This window comes from Pituophis catenifer, unplaced genomic scaffold (genome assembly GCF_029215685.1).
Source record: "Pituophis catenifer annectens isolate HBS135680 unplaced genomic scaffold, rPitCat1.0.hap2 SCAF_3, whole genome shotgun sequence".
Classification (NCBI taxonomy): Eukaryota; Metazoa; Chordata; class Lepidosauria; order Squamata; family Colubridae; genus Pituophis; species Pituophis catenifer.
The window spans coordinates 105,427,826-105,447,674 of record NW_027256883.1 but is presented as its reverse complement, the minus strand read 5'-3'; the positions used below and the strand labels follow the sequence as shown (position 1 = coordinate 105,447,674).

Below are 19,849 nucleotides of genomic sequence, written 5' to 3'. Positions count from 1 at the left end.
TTTTCAAACTTGGCAATTTTAAGATGTGTCAACTTGTTAGCTGGGGAATTCTGAGAGTTGAAATCTACACATCTTAAAGTTGCCAAGTTTGAAAAACATTGATTTATTGTATATCAATAACCAAAGTCATTGTTTAATAAAATAATTGCCATTGCTTGAAGCACCTCTATTCTTTACTCTTTTTTTTAATAAAAAAAAGTGGTACCTTTAGTTGGGAATCCAAGATAATTCGGGCCACAGAAATGCAGTGGAAAGATGCAGAGACCCTTACAAATTATAAAGATGATTCTTGCAATTGGCTTTTGTGAAAATAGGATATTCTCTTATATAATTCAGGCCAATTCTTCACTTGTAATTTATACTCTCTCTCAGCTATTGCTAAAGCCATATAAATCCTATCCGCCTTACTATTACTATGTATCAGTACAACTGATTGGATGATACTAGAAATCATAATGAAGAAACAGTCTAAGATCGCTTCCGGTGAAGATGTGCCAATTGAATTCACACCCAGGGAGGGATCTCTGAAGGGTTTTTCCCTGGGCTGTAGCTCTTCAACTACTAATGGAAAGAACTGGCATTCCGTCAGTTTATATGACTCTCCTAGTTTAGGGAGAGTCTTAGAATTACCCCTCAAGATCCTCCGATACAGCTGAGATCTGCAAATAACTTCAGAGCTTCGAAGCATCTGCGTGCTGAAAGCTAGGGGGAAGGGCTGCAATCTGTTCATCATTGAAGAAGCAGCTGTTTTGAAATTTACTTTTCAAACAAACAGTAAGTTGTGCCTTTCATTTCTTAATCACCTTTAAGGACTATTAATCTTTAATAAGTTAAAAGAGGGTCTCTTTAGTCACAGCTTGCTACTCCTTTTTGAAGACCTGCACCATTTTGGGGATTTCTTCAGTGTTAGACAACAACAAAGAAGGCTGCTAAAGCAAGCCAAAATAAGGAAGTGTGGAGAGAGAAAAAAGCTGATGGAGAAACATAAAGGCAGAAAAATGTGGTTTTAGTTTATTATTTGTAATAATTTGTAGCTTGGTCTGCTTTGCTGTAAGTGGCTAAAACTTTCTGATTTTTATGATTTCTGAATGCCTAGTAATTTTAAAGTGATTTATTAAAAAACTATTCTTTGACCAAATAGGGAGTCAAGATGGAGGAGCAAATTATTAGCGATGTATTTGATGTATAACTTCTTGAACTATTTTAGAGATGCAAACATGTTTAGAAAATTACCAAACTACTGAGGCATTTTCACAGATAGCTGAAAATGCAGAGGAGTCAACTGCAATTTTGGAATATAAACTTGATACCAACTCTTATAATACAAATTCTCAATACAACTGAAAGAAGAGTGCTAAGAAAATTTGCAACTTTTAAAAAGACAAATTTGGGACTTTTTCTTTAAGGACATTAACAAGGTTGAGAAATTCTTAGAAAAAGGGAAGCTTATAACTACTTCATAAACTTTCCATAGAAGAAAAAGATTTTACTCCATGAAGACAAGCTAGAAGGAGTGAATTTAACAATTTGACTGAAATTAGGATAGATTTCTATCTATGGGATATATGTAACGGAAAGAAAGTCTTAATCAAAAATTTGAAAATGTAACTTTATATACAGTATATGCATAATGGCTAAGTAATTCCTAAAGTATTGTAGAAAGTCAGCACCTATCCCCCAGAAAAAAGAAATATTTTGGGAAATATTAAAAAGGCAGAATATATTTCCCTAAAGGAGAAATGCTCTTAAAGACAGAAAGCAGACTCAGTCTTTCTTAATAGCCACCAAACAGAAACTGAGGAGGCCAGCTTTTAGAAATGCAGGTTTGGTAATCCATTCAAGACAGGATATTTTGAAACTCCTTGTAGCAAAGCTAACAAAGGCAAAATGATAGGATTAGAAGGCAGCCCCTCACCTAAGATCCAACGCTGGACAAAAGCCATTAGCCACAATAGGAATTGCCCAACACCCTTTCAGACAACAAGCCTTTTCACTGCATGACCCCAGAGCAATCCAAACTTCAAAGTCACAGAAACCTGGGAGCTCAGATAAACAATAATCCAGACGTTGACCAGATTAGCTCAGACAAACACCTAGGATTTGCATTTCCTTTTTTTTTTTTGGTTAGAGAGCCAGCTATGACCCCTACATAACCCCTATATGACCCCCATAGGAATCTGACAACAGCCAATAGATATTAAAGGACATGTTCTTGCACTGGAACAAGAAGCTCAAATACAAAGCCCAAAGAAGATAAAACCCACCCACTCTCAACTCCATTTTGTCAGCTGCCCAGAATCATATGTGGTCAATAAACCTTTCTTTCCAATCAACCTCCTTGCTTCCAGTGTCTTTCTCCCAACTTGGAACCGAACCGTTACTACTGTAATGCTCTCTATATGGGGCTCCCTTTGAGGAGCACCCAGAGGCTCCAACTGGTGCAGAGTGCGGCCGCGCGGGTGGTTATGGGAGCAACATGGTGCTCCCGTGTGACACCTCTCCTGCGCGAGCTGCACTGGCTCCCGGTGGTCTTCCGGGTGCGCTTCAAGGTTTTGGTAACCACCTTTAGAGCACTCCATGGCTTAGGACCTGATTATTTACGGGACCACCTACTACCACAAGCAGCCTCCCACCAGCCAGTACGCTCTCATAGAGAGGGGCTCCTCTGGGTGCCATCAGCTAAACAATGTCGACTGGTGGCCCCCAGGGGGAGGGCCTTCTCTGTGGGGGCACCCACTATCTGGAATGAGCTCCCCCCAGAGATACGGAGGATCCCGGATCTGCGCACTTTCCGCCGTGGTCTTAAGACTCTCCTATTCCAGCAAGCCGGCCTGGCCTAATTTTCTCCCCTGTTTTAAAAGTCTTTTAAATCGAAATTTTAATCTGTTTTAAATTATTGGGATTTTTAATTGTCTCGGGCTAAATTATTTAATCTGGTTTTAATTATGTTTTTTAACTTTTGTATCTATGTATTTTATTTTGTGCCTGTTCACTGCCCTGAGTCCTTCGGGAGTAGTGCGGTATATAAATCTAATAAAACAAACAAAACAATAAAACAAACCAGATGGATTTTCCTTCCAACAGTATGCAAAATGTTATTGAAAATTTATTTGAGAGTATTTGCGTTAAGAGAAAGTTAATGATGTATTAGTTCAAAGAAAAATTTAGAGTTTTAAAAAGGATGTATACAAAAGAATTATTCTATGAGGATAGTTTGGAGGGAGGGACATAAATTTAATCCTGAATTTCAAAGCATGTATGTTAAGTTAAAAGAAAAAGATGTATTAAAAAGTTTTGATTTTAGAAATGTGTTTAAAGAAAAGTTCAGCATTTTAAAAAGGATGAAAAAAAGTATTTTTCCCTGTAAAGTCAAAGAAGTGAACCTTGTTAATATAAATGGTGATAGTTTACAAAGATTTATTAGGTGCAAATAGAAATACATATTATTTCCACAGCAAGGAAGATAAAGCAGAAATGGTTAAATTGAGTATTTTATTCAAAGAGGAGAATATATTTAAGTAAAGTTTTCATTTGGATATCATTCTGGATTTTGTGCTTGTGATTGAAAAAAACTGAAACTTTGACTTTGGTTTTGTCGATTAGATAGATTTGTTGTTATGGAAATGGCTAGTTATATAATAATGCGTAAAAGCAAACAGTTGAGACTGGAGTGTTTTTATCTTGTACTGTGCTAAAAAGAGATTAAACAGATTAAAAGAGTTGAAAGGGACCTTATATGTCATGTAGTCCAACCCCCCATTCAAGCAGGAGACCCTACACCATTTCTGACAATGCATTTCTTCCTTTTTTCCTCCTTTGTACATTTCCCCCCCTTTTTACATTTCTATTTTTCTTTCTATTTTATATATAAATAAAACAATAAAAGCTGATAAACAAGGGGGGGAGTCTAAAATAAATTATAGTGGACTGATATCACAAATAATTTCATTTATCTAAGACAGAATCTATATTCTTGAGTTTTAAACAGACGGAGGCATATTAAATCAGATACTGTTCAACCTGTTCAGAAAAATCTTGATTGTATTGATTCAAGGCAGCCATTTACCAACATTACAGCAACCTATCCTCCTATTTCTAATAATCAGCTTGGTATAATTACCAATTATCAACATGTCAAAAATATTATAGGTAGTCCTTAGATAAAGATAAGTGGGATCAGAATTTCTGTCGCTATATGGTGGGTTTGTAAAGCATGACATCATATGATCTTAGCCATGATGACCTTGGCAGCGCTTTTAGCAAAGGCAATTCCAGCACTTGCCGCTGCTGTTTCTAAATAGAATTGTGGGACATTAAGAAAGAACCTCCTTGCCATTTCCTGCCACATTCTAATAAAGTGGAGAAGCCAACAGGAAGTTGTAAGTCCCAGGCAGCTTGCAAGCAGGCTAGCAGGCAGATAAGTGCTTGTTGCCATGTGCGGGACGGTGCACAAGGGATTGGTGCAGCACAGTATGAGAGCAGCCAGGGTTGGGATAGGAGGGTGCTGCTATCTGCTGCAGGATATAGGAGAGTGTGCAAGGGGTCGGCATAGTGAAATAATGGCAGAGCAATCAGTGGTAGCTTCAGAGAGGGTGTGAGATAAGCACAATTTAGGGGGAAACATTCAAATGGGAAAAGGCCAGAGGTGGGATTCAAATAATTTAACAACTGGTTATCTGCCCTAATGACCAGCTAGATAGGTGAGATTGGATGGTCATGTGACTGAGTGGGCATGGCCAACTCGATGGCAGTCACATCGTGGGGTGCCTCGCCTCACCCGCCCACTTGCCTGGCCTCCTGGATGCCTAAGCTCTTCTAGTCTTTGTCCATTAATTTGTCTACTACTACAGCATCTGGTTGACTATCTAATGTCTGCTGTCCATCTGGATCCAGAACTCCCACAGATTCTTAGCTGTATTATTCTTCACGACCTTCTGTGGAAACTCCTTGATGGTTGGCTGGGGAATTCTGGGAATTAAAGTCCACATATCTTTCAGCTGAGAGACACTGATCTACACCTTGGGTTCCATCTAGTGTGGTAAATCCCTGCTTCTATGGATCTGGTGCTTAGTGCCTGTTCTTGTGCTGCTATGATCGCTGATCAGTGCTGCCTTTTACACACACACACACACACACACACACACACACACACACAGAGAGAGAGAGAGAGAGAGAGAGAGAGAGAGAGAGAGAGAGCGAGCACTTCAGTTGTGTGTGTGTGTGTGTGTATTAATTTTACCATTGCCCACAGAGTATATGGACACATATTTCCCCCAGGGACAAATTCTAGAAGGGCAACTGTGTTACCCTGCTATTGCAACTAGGAAAACAACAGACTCTTGCAACACGTTAAAGACAAAGCAACTGATTGTATTCTGCTGCTTCTGGAGAATCACAAGCACAATCAGCATTTCCTGCGGATTCATTAGAAGATGGGAAGATTGGTAGCACTTGCTACCGAGAATAATACTTCACAAATCTGATGAACTGGTGCTAATTCATAATAGTTTATGCTGGAAGAAATCTGCTGCAAGAATTACTTTTTTCACCTTTTGATCCTTTTCCCTTTAGGTAAACTGGATTTGCAAGAGCCTCGAGGACAAGGAAACCAGCCATTTACTTTAAAGTCTCATGCATAGCCACAGCTATTTATTATGCCCTAGTTATTTAGCAATGTAGAAAGGTGCACTGCAACAGATGTGCTTTTCAGCTGTTAGCACACACACAGACATACATACACCCCAGACCAATGACAGAAACAACCTACAAAGTATGCCTACGAGAATCCTAAATAAATATGGTTTTTATTTGCTTCTCTGTCTGGAAGGAATCTTTCAAAACACATCTGGGATGCTTTGCGTCTCCAGACTCCATGGCAACAGGTGGCAAATTGCTGCACCCAATTTCAGGAAAACACAGGTTTCCAAGCCCATTGCAGAAAGGCAGAGGTTGGGGCAAGGGGGAGGGAAGGAGGGAAAATGACATCTCTCATTGTCCTCATCCCTATTTCGTGAATTGATCTGGCTAGCAAACTTGCAAACAACTGCGGTGAGAAGAAGTATCCCCGATCTCTCTCCACCCCCAAAGCCCTAGCCTTTGCCCTCAGCCTCCAAGATGAACTTCAGTTGCAAAGCTCAGTCAGAACGCTCTGGGCCAGAGAGAGAGAGAGAAGCAAAGCACCTGCCTTTTGCTTCCCTTTCCTTCTCAGCCCTCTCCTCACCATTCTCTCTCCCCTTCCCACCCAGCCCAGTACCAAAACCCCCAACCTGCCAGGCTGTTGTAACAGTCAATTTCAATGCTGTGCAGCAACTGCCTTTTCTCATCCAAGAGCTTGCCCAGGCCAGTAGCCCTCACAGAGGAGGCAGTTGAAGCAGCATCCTCAAGAGTCTTTCTGGGCCAGGAACGGCCCCTTCAGCTCCAGAAGCACCCTGTGATAGTTGCTTCCCAGGTTTGCTTCCCATGGCTTCCCAGCACCACTTCTCCTTGTAGCATTGAACTCCTTGGCTTTTGAAATCCAGTGCTCTTTGGATCAGCTGCTCAGGCTTGGCAGCCAGAGAAGTGGTGGTGAGGCCTCACTGCTACAAGGAGAAGAAGTATCAGGAAGCAAGAGGCTTGGGAGGGGAGGAGGGGAGACACATTCAGCCTGTTTGCCAAACTGCACAAAGTGTTAGCTATCAGTTCCCATGAACCAGTGCAAACCGGATGAATACCACCACTGGAAAAGGCTGCTTACACAAGAACACATGGCTCTCTATTCATCTAAAACTTGGTTTTCTCAAATTATGCAATTTTGCTTGGAAAGTCTTTTTAATTCACCTAAGAAATAAAAAGGAAACATTAACTGCTGTTTTAAAACATTCACAGACTGAGAGATTTAAAAAAACCACACATAGCATCTAATATCCAAAACATCTTCTACCTATTACTCAGCAAATTTTATCCTATTCCACCACAAATGTTTATCGGAATCCTTTATTACATGCGATAGATCAATAAAAACAACCTCAAAATTGGAAAGATGTGATACAATGCAGAAAAAAATTGGAATTTAAATTTGAAATGAAACCACAACTATTCTTATTAGAAATAATCTCATAAAAAATAAACAAGAAATATTATAATTTAATAATAAATATGCTTACCACAAGAAGAATATTTTGCTCATTAATGTAAGAAAGACACAATTCTGATAATATCTGATTAGACTTAAACCTGGAGAATATGTAGTAATGGCAAAACTAGCAGTATACAGTACATACACAATAGAATTTTAAATAAATTTAACCAGAAATAGTTCCCATACATAAAATATATCATCCACCACAGTAAATGTACCTAGCTATAGTTTGGTTTTTAAGGAGGCCTAATCCTTAATTATATTGCAAATTAGCAGATATGTAAAAAAGGGAAGTCAGAAATTTAAAAGCTTTTTTTTTCATTGTTTTATTTTTTTGGCCATTTTTCTTTCTTTTTAATATTTTACATTTGTTAAACATCTATTTTTTCTTTCTGTTAACGTGTAAACACACACAAATGCATACCAAGAGATGTACCTAATAATAATACAATGGACATTTCAAAATCAAATAATTTAGCCTAAGAACAAATCTTTTATTATACTGCATAATCAATATCCTGATATACAGTATGTTCTTAATTTCTAAAGCTATACTAAACTTTGAATCAAAAAGCCAAATAATCCTAATGCTCATAGCACCAATATCCTAAACTATAATTAATAATGATAGAATGTCCACTTTTTTTCCTGTGTATTATACAGGAAAATATTTATTAAATAAATAACATTGTATTGAAATAAGATGTAAACTAACACAATAAAAGAAACAAATATTTTTGATGTGTAAAAATAAAATCACTCCCTTTTATTTTTCACAGTTCATACCTGCAAATTTCAAGACATCACCTCCAAACACCAGTACTTCTATACATGAAAGAAAAAGGAAGAAATTTACAATCTTTCATTGCATGGTAGAGAAAATTCCATGGGGAAATTGGCTCTTCTAATAAATTGCTTTTAGAGAAAATGCTAATCATTGTTTTTTTTTCCACACAAGAACAACCACTGACTTGCCACACCACCTGCTGCACTTCATATTGCCATCATGTTCATCCTCAAGTGGGCATAAAACTACCTATGTGGGCAGAAACATTTGAAATGTAGCATATATTCATTATGGCACTTATGCCAAGTGCCATTTTATGATTCAGTTTATAATTTTAACTTAATTATTGGTAGGTTATTTTTTGGCTAAAATGAAAGATTTATTTCAGAACCACAATATTAAAAAAAAAAAAATCTTTAAAACCGAAAGGCTCCTTTCTGTTGATGGGTGGTGTTTATAGCTGTCATTCCATGTTTCAATGGAGCTTATTCAATTGAACTCAGAGGGACTTCTTTCTGAAAGGAAACAATAGCACACCATTCATCATTTTCAAAAGTTCACATAATTAATATCATGATAAAGGACAATAACACTGTTAATATATTTCTGTTTAAAAAGGTGAAAATGACTTCCAACATTGTGATTAATATTTAGATACTGCTGCATTACAATGATGTGGTAATTCAATTTCAATCAAATGCTCAATCTGTCATAAAAACTAAAAGAATAATTATGAAATAAATCGGACCTCTGAGGTCTGAAAAAATATGAAAGAGCCACAAAAGACTATAGGATGGCACAGATCTGTCAGATGTCAGTGCTGGCTAGGTATAATGGGAGTCATTTCACTACTGTATTATGCAAGACTCAATGTTAAGACTTGGGGATTATGGTTTTTCTAAACAGAATGGGACCTTTAAACTCTGACCCTTCCCTATACTCGCTTCACTTCCAGCTAACCACTGTCACCAAATCACAGCTAACTTTCCTCCTCCACTACCCCACTGCTGGCAATTCTCCACCGCCAATGGCCCCCTGCTTAGTCCAGAAAAACCTGCACATTCCAAAAGGCACACTTTCCACTTTGCCCAAATGCTGAGAGCACTCTGCTTCTCTGTGAAAAAGGGGTGCTCCCGCAAATGGATTTGCAAGTGAGAAAAGCGGAAAGAGTGCCTCTGGGAATAGGAAGAGTGTCTCTGCAAATATGAAGAACACTCCCAGGCTTTGGGAAAATTGGGAAGAAAAGAGTGCCTCTGGACATGTGAAAAGTGCACATAGGACTAACAGCACTGAATAGCAGAGGAAAAGTTGCAGCTTGAGAGTCTTTCCTGCAAAATTGGAGGGCCCCTGTTTGGCCAATGCTGTCCAGAAGCCTGGGGTGGTGGGTGGGAGGGTTACTGATCCCAACCTCCTTTCCCATCAAGACTGGGTGGGGATGATTGGAACAAGTTAGCAATTACCCCCAGAAAGAGTACTGGGATGGGAGACCACCAGGCGGCCCCAGAATTGTATGCCTGGCAGGGAAGTGAGGTAGGCCTGCCTGTGAGAGTGGCTATGTTCCCCAGTCTTAATTCACCATATTCCCTTCAGTGGACACTTTTCACAAACACCCCCAAACAACATACCTGGATGGGAGACCACCAGGCGATCCCAGAATTCTGCCTAGTCATTCATCAACGTTATTATAATTTGTATGGAATTGTTCCATACAAATGGTATTTTATTGTTATTTAAAGGAGAATGCACTCCTTAAAAAAAAAAAACAGGTCCCAGCTCTCCCTTTGCTTTCCCCCTCCCCCATCCCTACTGCCAGCCAGTCTCAAGACTATTGCTGTCAGGCCTCCTTCCCCTGCCATTCTAGAGCTTCTTTCCACCTCCTGCCCAGAGGGAGGCAGCAACTGGACTGACTTTGGGCCAACACAGCTTTTTATGGGCTAAGCAGGAAAGAAAGTGTTATGTATGTATCTATTTTGTGCGGGAAATTCAAATGCACCATTGCTTGTGATTGGTTAATGGTTATTTCTGAACTGTATATAAAGAGGGCTGTTGCCTGTGTTTCTTTGCTGAAGTCTCACCCTGAATTAAAGAGCTGTTGTCACTAGCTTGCTTGTGCCTCTCGTTATTCCCGTGCTACAACATTGGCGACGAAGGTGGGATTGAGGCCACAAGAAGCAAATCAAAAAGAGCTTTGAGTTTCAGCCAGGGTGACGAGCGGACTACGGAGACATACTGCGATGTCTGCCTACGTCCTGCCAAAACCCTTTGACCCAACCCGAGAGAAGTGGGGGTTGTATTTGACCAGGTTCAAGTGTTCCCTGGAAGCAAGTGAGATGCAAGGGCTCTCAGCGAACCGAAAAAGAGCGCTCTTCCTGAGCCACTGCGGGCCAGACTTTTTCGAGATGGCCGAATCTCTCTGCGAACCAACTCCAGTTCAGACGGTCCCCTGGGACATCCTGCAAGCAAACCTGAGAGCCCACTATGCTCCCATTCCTTCGAAGTTTGTACAACGCTACGAGCTCCGGCAACGAGTACAGAGAGAAGGAGAACCGGTCAGTGCATATGTGGCTGCCCTTCGAAAAACCGCAATGCATTGCAATTACCGGGATCTAGATGACGCACTCCTCGAACAGTTGATTTGTGGCATAAGAAAAACTAGGTTACAGAGGCGCCTACTCGCGAAGCCAGATTTGACATTAGCCAGCGCGCTAGATGAAGCAAGAGCGCACGAAGCGTCCACTAAGGCTTCCGAAGCGCTACAATGTCCACAGTCGGGAAAAGACGGCCCAAAGTCAACACCTGTTCATCGAGAGGAGGTGCGGACCAGTACGGAGGAAGAGTCAGACGAGGACGTCTTCCACACTGACAAAAAGAAGGGCGAGCAAAGTCGTCGCTGAGAAAAGTGCTCGAGTTGCGGTGGAGCTCACGAGAGACAGTCCTGCAAATACCGAGACGCCATTTGCAGGCATTGTGAAAATGTGGGGATGGGGTTGAGGGTTGTCCCCGAACCGTGAACCAGCTCACAAGCAAACACATTAGGACTGAAATAAAACTAGCAGAGGAGTCTTGTATAAAAATATACTTTACTTCAAAACGTTTAAAAAACACTTTGTCTTTAAAAAGGCACATTAACAACTAAGTCTTATCTTGATTAAATGAAGCCAGGCTATCTCCCTAAATTCCTCTCCACAATACCGAAACAGACTATAAGAAAAAACTAACATGACATTAAGCAGCTTCGGTGTCGATACATCATCGAGGTGGTAGAAGGGCAGCAGCGTAGGCTTCACAGCTATAAGTCACCTGTGGAAAACAGTTCAATCAGCAAACGTGGCTTGAAGCTCCTGGGAGGGAAACTGTCCAGCTCTCCCTCCGATCGTGACTCCAACAGCAGCAACAGTTCAGATGTTGGCTTGCGTGCTTCAACTCAGCAAAAGGCAAGCCGAAATTGGAGACTTCAAAAGGCTCCCAGCTATCTCAACTCACAGTTGCAGCTAGTTCCGTGGGAGTATCTTTACACAGCTCTTCGGCTCCTTTTCTGCTGCTATCTCTGCTGCAGTCGTCAGGACTCCTTAGCTGAGTTCTCCTCCCTTCTGCAGCTCTGCTCTGGGCTCTGCGTCCAGGTGCTTCAGCACTGGCTCTGCATCTAGGCCTAAACAGTGTCTAGGCCCAAATAGCAAGCAGAAAGGTCTGTGCTTATATGGGGAGTTAACCTGCAATTAATTAGGGCGGGGAAGGCTTGCAGTTAATTGCAAACAGGAGATGGCTTGATTGGGTCCATACTGTTTGTGACTGATCAAGTAGCTACAGCAATTCTGAAAACACTTGTGACAATCCCCTTCTCTGTGGCTATTTGATTTGATAACGAACATACATACATCATTGAATACATATGCACATCAACGCTCAGTACATTTTACATAGCCATCAATATTTTACCCAGGAGATAATGGTGTTGTTCACGGGGCAGCGGTTTAGTAAACACATCCGCCACCTGTTCCCTTGTTTCACAATAGATGGTTTTAATGAAACCTGTTCTCACCAATTGCCTTACATATGTATTCTTAATGTCAATATGGCGCGATCTCTGACCTACAGCATCGGCTTCCGATATGTTAACAGCAGCCATGTTGTCCTCATAGATATTTATAGGATACATGGGCTCCCTCCATAAGCTCACCAAAAGATCATCAAACCAAACTAGGTTATTGGAAGCTTTGGACAAACTCACATACTCAGCTTCTGCTGTGGAAGTTGCAATTAGCTTCTGCTTTCCAGAGTACCAATACACAGGGCTACCATTCAGATATACAATGTATCCCGAGGTACTTTTTCTAGATCTAACATCCCCTGCCCAATTGGCATCCGAATAACAACTCAACCTTAGTTCTCCGATTATTTCTGGCTCCAACAACAATGAGTAATTCACAGTACCCTTTAAGTATCTTAGGACTCTTTTGATCCCATTCCAATGGTACTGTGTGGGATGTTCCGAATGTCTAGACAACACGTTTATGGTTAAACTGATATCCGGCCTTGTCCAATTCGCGATGTACAACAGCGACCCAATCACGGATTTGTAAAGGGTCTTATTCTCAAACTCCGTACTCTCAGTGTACATGTTTTTTTTTATTAATTTTTTTATTCATTTTATATTTTAAATTACTAACATTACAAACAACATATACAATATTTCACCCTGTGCTATACATAAGAAAGGAAGATTTGGTTCTTCGGATATATCCTCATGATCGCCAAACTCCACGTTCTCGGGGTACAGGTACTGAAGCATCCAATTTTCCCAGCGCATAGTCCACAAATGGTTTCCAAATTTTCCAGAAAATATCTTCTTTATAGTCACCATTTCTAATTTTAATATCACATGTCATTTTATCATTTAAGGCTAATTTCCACATTTCACAATACCATTCTTCTATTCTAAAATTCACATCTAATTTCCAATATCTGGCTATTATAATTCTACCCATTATAATCATAATTCTAATCAATTCTTTCTCATATTTTGTTGGTTCTATTTCCTTAATTATCAACAGTAATATAGTTTCTGGTCTCAATATTATTGCTTTCCCCATCATTTCAAATATCATTTCCTCCAATTGTTGCCAAAACTTTTTAACTTTATCACATTTGTACCACATATGTTCATAAGTCCCTAATTCCATGTCACATCTCCAACATTGTTTACTAATTTTTTTATCCATCAATGACAATCCTAATGGAGTCAAATACCATTTCCAAACAACCTTATAATTATGCTCTTTAATCCTTACAGATAAAGTCTTCATAATTCTACTCTTCCAATTCACGTTCCAATCTAAATCTGATATTTTAATATTAAGTTCTTTTTCCCAATTCATCTTCATCACCCTTTGTGGTTTTCCATCAAAATTTATAATCTTATATATCTTACTAACGAGTCCCTTTAGCCCAATTTCATCTTTCATAATTTGGAATACTAAATATTCAAATTCAGTTTTACTTCTACTTATCGAACAATTGTCCCTTACCTTCTTAGTCCATTTTTCTATCTGTATTTTTTCAAACCAGCCTAAACCCAATTTTTCAATGATTTCTTTTTTCCTCCTTTCGTTTTCTGAAGTTTTTAACCAATCTATTATAGTTTGTATATTTTCATCTTCCATTACCCTATCACGACTTATATTAATTTTAATTGGCCAATTTTCAATTGTCTTCCCTAAGAAAATTATATCTGGAATTAAAATTTTAACAAATTTGTTCCAAATTTTACTCAGTCCCTTTAACCAATAGCTATTAATTACACATTTTGATTTTGCTTTATCTAAAAACCATGTTGAGCCAAATCTCTTGATGTCCTTTAATTCTAAATCTCTCCAATGACTATCTTCACCTTTAAATATTTTTACCACAGTCCGAATAGCATAAACCCAATAATAATTGAGTAGTTTGGGGATTCCTAATCCACCTTCCTTTTGATTTTGATACCACATTTTCTTCACTAATCTAGGTCTTTTCCCACCATTGCAAAATTTATCCAATTTCTTCTGATATCCTTCAATATCTTTCTCTGTCAAGTTTAACGGTAACATCTCAAATAAAAAATTAAACTTTGGCAACAACATCATCTTACACATTGCAATTCTACCAAACCAAGACAACTTTATCATTTTATATTTATCTATCTTTTTCTCAATTTCATTCATCACCACATCATAATTTAATTTTTTCATTTCTTTAACTTTGAGTGAAAGTGTTATGCCCAAATATTTCAATGTTTTTTTAATCCTTATCCCAAGTTGTTCTTGCATATTCTCCCACTCCTTACCATTATTATTCATTAATAATTCAGATTTTGACCAATTTATTTTCAAACCTGTCATTTCCTCAAATTCTTCCAAATGCTTATGTATCTTTTTCAAATCTTTCTCTATATCTTTCAAAATAATCAAAGTATCATCCGCATACAGATTTATCTTATATCCCTTATACCCTTCCAATTCTTCATCTTTTTCTATCATTTTAGTCAAAATTTCCATAACCAATAAAAATAATGTTGGAGACAGGGGACATCCTTGTCTTGTACCCGCTTCCAATCTTATCTCTTCTGTCAGCCTTCCATTCACCTTCACTCTTGCACTACTTTTTTGATACAGTTTTGAAATAACATGTATAAACTTATTACCAAAACCTAGTACCTCAACAATTGTTTTAATAGTTTCCCATTGTACAGAGTCAAAAGCTTTAAAAATATCTAATGATATTATACCTATTTTATCAGCATTATATTCAGCAACATCTATAATATTTAATACTCTTCTGACAATATCACTCATGTATCTACCCTTCACAAAACCTACTTGGTTATAACTTATATATCTATCTATAAATCTACTTAATCTATTACTTATAATGGCAGTAAATATCTTTGCATCTTGATTAATCAAAGAGATGGGCCGATAGGACTCAATCCTTTCTAAATCTTTATCTGGTTTAGGGATTATAGATATCACCGTTCTGTTCCATGACAACGGAACTTCTCCACCATGTAAAATTTGTTAAATAGTTTTTGCAATTTTGGTATTATTATTTCCTTAAATTCTTTATAAAACTCAGCAGGTAATCCATCTTCACCTGGAGCTTTCCCTAATTTTATTTTTTGTATTACTCCATTAATCTCATCTTGTGTTATATCTTCTTCCATTAAATCTTTATATGTTTGGTCAATTTTCACAACATGTTTTTCTAAATAGCTTCTCAGTTTTCCCCGATCAATTAATTTTTTCGAATATAAATTTTGAAAAAAGTTCCTGACCACTTCACATTTTTCTAATTTTTTATAGCGCCTTATACCCTTATCATCTATCAAGGCTCCAATTTCTCTCTTCTCTCTTTTATTTTTCGCCATCCTTGCCAATAACTTAGAGTTTTTATTGCTAAATTCAAAAAAAATCCTATTTAAATATCTCATATTCTTTTTTACCAATTCTATATCTTCTTCTATCAATTTATTTTTTAGCAAATTTAATTCCTCCAAAAAAAATTTTTCTTTAGTAAGCAAAAATTGATTTTCCAATTCCTTAATCTGGCTTTTATCTTTTTCAATTTTATTTTTATAATTTTTATATTTTCTGCTTGATAACTTGATACTTTCCCCTCTAAACACTGCTTTCATCGCATCCCAAACAATTTCAAATTTAACCTCTCCATTATCATTCAATCTCCAACATTCTTCCCATTTTTTAAATATCCATTTTTTATCTTCCTCATTTTTATACAGTTTTTCATCATATCTCCAACAACTTCCTTTTTTCTCAAAATTAATTTCCATCATAACTTCTGCATGATCAGAATCCTTAAAAATTCCCACATCTATCTTATCCACATTATTCAACAAATCTTTAGAAACTAAGATATAGTCAATTCTTGAATATGTATTATGTATCTTAGAGTAAAAAGTGTACACTCTTTCAGTTCCTTTCACTTCTCTCCAGACATCCACCACACCGTTTTGAAACATCCATTTATTTAAGGTCCCCATTTTATTTGCTCCTCCACAATGAGTGGGGTTAGTACTATCTATTTTATCTCTAATTAAATTAAAATCCCCAGCCACAATTACTTTCCCTACACTTTCGATTTCCAAAATTTTAGTTATTTTTTCAAGAAATTCTTTTTGCTTCTCATTTGGTAAATATAAATTAACCAGTGTCACTTTTTCCTCGTTAATATTTCCCACAATTATTACATATCTTCCTTCTTCATCCACAATTACTTGTTCTTTTTCAAAATATACCCTATCTGATATCAATGTAGCAACTCCTCTAGCTTTTGAAGTTCCAAAAGATTTTTCATAAATTTGCATACCCTTTATATACATTTTATTTGAGTCTTCAGATTTCTGATGGGTTTCTTGCAAAAATAATATATCTGGTAGGTCTCTTTTAATTTTAAGTTCCAATCGTCTTCTCTTGATCTGATTCCCTGTACCCTTCACATTCAACACCAGAAGACAAGGGACTGCTGGAGGACAAGATCCTAAAGAACTAAAGCGGAAGGAAATCTCACCTGCGATGGTTGAACAAAAGAAAAGTCGTGATGATATAATGGGAGATGGAGCGGATAAGAAATTCAAAGATCTTGAAAAAGAATTGCAGGAAGCTGAGTGCGGGGAGAAGTTACCACCCTTTTCTCTGAGAGATGAATTTAAGTAGACTACCCGAAAGAAGTGACCCGACCATTGGCACGTCCCCTCTCCCCCACTCTCTTTATAGAGGCGGAAACCAATTGAGGATGTGGGGGACGAAGATTGTTTGTTATTCAATGTTTGATGTGTTTTTTGTCCTTTTTTTTTTTGTTTTGTTTTGTTTTTTTTCTTCTATGTTGAATGTTGTTTGGAATGTGGGAGATTGGTGTTGGGATCTGGGCACAGAAAGGAAGAGGAGGGGAAAGGATTAAAAAAGTTACAGTTTAAATCAGTGTACATGTTTTTAAGGAAATCTGTTGCCATAGGGGTATCACATGGTTTTGCCTCTACAATGTTGCACTTCTTAATTGATTCCAAGATCTTATCTTGCTGAGAGAGTCGAAACCCCTTCTCGGTTTTTACAAATTGCACCCCTAGGAATTTGTTGATACGGCCTAATGATTTTAGCACCAAACTTTTGCTTAGGCCATCTGAGAACTTCTTGTAACTGTCCTCAGACTTAACAATGTACAAGACGTCATCTACATACAACAGAATTGTTTCCCTAATGTCCTGATGGTCTTTAACAAAAACACATTCATCAGCCGATGATGGTAAAAAGCCCATCTGTTAGGCTTTTAGTGAGACACTCATACCATCGCTTGCCAGATTGTTTTAAGCCATATAGGCTCTTGTTTAACAACCAAACATCGTCTTCCCGATGGCTTATTCCCTGAGGAATTCTCACATACAGTTCTTTATCTAATTGGGTGTACAAATAGGAAGTCTGTATATCAAACTGATATATATTTTCACCTCGCATGGTAGCAATAGTGAGAGCTGTTCTCACACTCTTAGGGCGCACTGTAGGTGAGAAGGTATCCTCGTAATCGTCAGGGAATCTCTGCGAGAATCCCTGTGCTACTAATCTCACCTTATAAACAAAACCTCCATTTTCAATAGGCTTCTTCTTAAAAAGCCATCTGGTGCCGATCACCCTCTTATCCTTGGGCAATCTCGTTGGCATGAATACGTCTAGCTTTTTCAGGCTATCTAACTCTGTATCCATAGCGGCAAGCCATTTTTGTTGTTCATAATTGGGTAAGGCCAGCACATCCTCATATTTCTGAGGTGTGGCTGAAACCTGATTGACTGAGGTAATGAAATCATCATACCTCCTAGGTTTGTTACCTCTGGTAGATCTAACTGGTCTGTTTCTAGGCACATCATTCACATCAGAATCATCTGATGGGTCATCTTCCTCGTGATCTTCACAGTGCGTCTCTGAAGCTGGGTGCCTATCCTTCCCGGCCACCCCCATCTTACGCTTTAATATCCCTTTCAAGGGTACATGGGATGCATGCTTCCCAGAACTAGATGTATTCCTATCATCAGGTAGGTTCTCTGATACATCCTCTGTCTGTTTACCAAAACTACGGGAAGGGTTCTGAGTGAGAATCTCATTAGCATGGATCTTACTCCAATTAGCCCCTTCATGAAAGGTAGCAGACCTCGATATAACCAGCTTCCCATTCGGGTACGCAAACCTAAATGCCTTGGAGCCCTGCTCATAACCGACGAATCTCAGCTTAACCGAGATTCGATCTCCTTTCCTCCTGTGCTCCTTTGGGACATGAACATCAGCCATCACCCCGAAAATGTGGAGGTGTGCCAAACTAGACTTATGGCCGTATAGCACCTCGTATGGGGTCTTCTGCACCACACTAGACCACACTCGATTTAAGGTGTAATTTGCGTATCTGACCGCCTCCACCCAGTACGCGAAGTTTAGTTCGGCATCCTCAAAGGCGCACCGCATCATCGTCTGCAATATTCCATTGTGTCGTTCTACGACGCCATTCTGAAACGCGGAGTAAGGCGCGGTGTGTAAATGGATTATGCCCTTACTACTCAACCAGCTAGAAAACTGACTTGAATTAAATTCAGTCCCTCTGTCAGTTAAGATCTTCTTAACCCTGACTTTATGCTGGTTCTCGACTAAGCTACAGAACTCTTTGAACTTAGCCAATGTTTCCTTTTTAGACGTTAAGGGAAAGACGAACCCAAATCTACTGTGGTCGTCAACTACGGTAAGGAAGTACCGTCTCTTGCCAATGGAAGGTGCGAATGGACCTACCAAATCCATATGGACAAGCTGGAACGCGTGTTCGGAGTACCGCTGAGACCTCTTGGGTGCAGATTTCACTTTCAGTTTCGTACTCCTGCAAATTGAACAATCTAGAAACGTGTTACAATCATTGATCTTGGTTCCCCTTGAGTGTTCGGTTACCTTTTTCACTATAGGAAAACTCACATGATCTAACCTGCGATGCATCAGATGAGCACATTCATTGTGCAACGGTTCACCTATAGAAACTGTATTGGCATTCTCAGGTTCCTTATCATTTGACTTTAAATTAAAACTTACAAACCTTTTATTTTTAATATTAACTTTACAATCATTATTACAAGACTTCCTCTGTTGAAAGTCTTGATGCTTACTACCCAATTCTAGCTGGGATCCATTATTACTACCAGATGAGATAGTATAATTGATAGCACTAAATGCCTCAGCATTCACATTGGGGGAATTGTAAGGCAAACCACCTATTTTCAACACCTCCCCAATCACACATTTGTTATTTGTAATTACAGCTGTTCCTTCTGAAAACAGAATCTATATTCTGGGATTCTCACATACCCTCATTAAGCTTAGCAAATTATGGTCTATCTTAGGTACATACAATGCTTCATTAATTTCTCCTATCCTAGGAATATAAACATCTCCAATGCCAACAACATTCACCTTTTTACCGTTTGCAACTTTGACCATGGATTTATGCCTTCTCATGTTAACAAACAGCCTTCGGTCACTCATAACATGGTTACTAGCCCCACTATCCATTAACCATAGTTGCTCACACTGTTCCCTCGTAAGTTCCGACTCAGTGGTTTCTACTATGCCTACAGAACCATCATTAAACCTAAGTTTGTTCCCTTTGTTGCCTCTATTTGGCCATTTACCCCTTCTCTGGTTAGGAACATCTCCACTTGGTTTTCTGCCTGGAGGGAATGACCTCTTTTTGCACTTACTACCAGAAGGTGTCCTTGGACATGCCCTGGCATTCACATTTTGTGGGCAATCCCTTCTGTAATGTTCTCTTGAAACACAGTTGAAGCATTCTCTGATAGTATATGTTCTATCTGAACTATCGGGCCTTCTTAAGGGTTTTTCTTTCTTGTGGAAAGATGCCCTACATTTTCG

At 38.7% G+C, this 19,849-nt stretch overlaps 1 protein-coding gene across 1 annotated transcript in view; it reads right to left on the bottom strand.

The window, feature by feature from the left end:
- ADCY10 (adenylate cyclase 10) overlaps positions 1-19,849 on the bottom strand; it is a 199,965-nt gene that overhangs the window by 168,792 nt on the left and 11,324 nt on the right. The window contains exon 3 of the mRNA XM_070941042.1: positions 7,904-7,942. Within this exon, the coding sequence (XP_070797143.1) occupies positions 7,904-7,942 (39 nt within the window). The remainder of the gene's footprint in view (positions 1-7,903; positions 7,943-19,849) is intronic.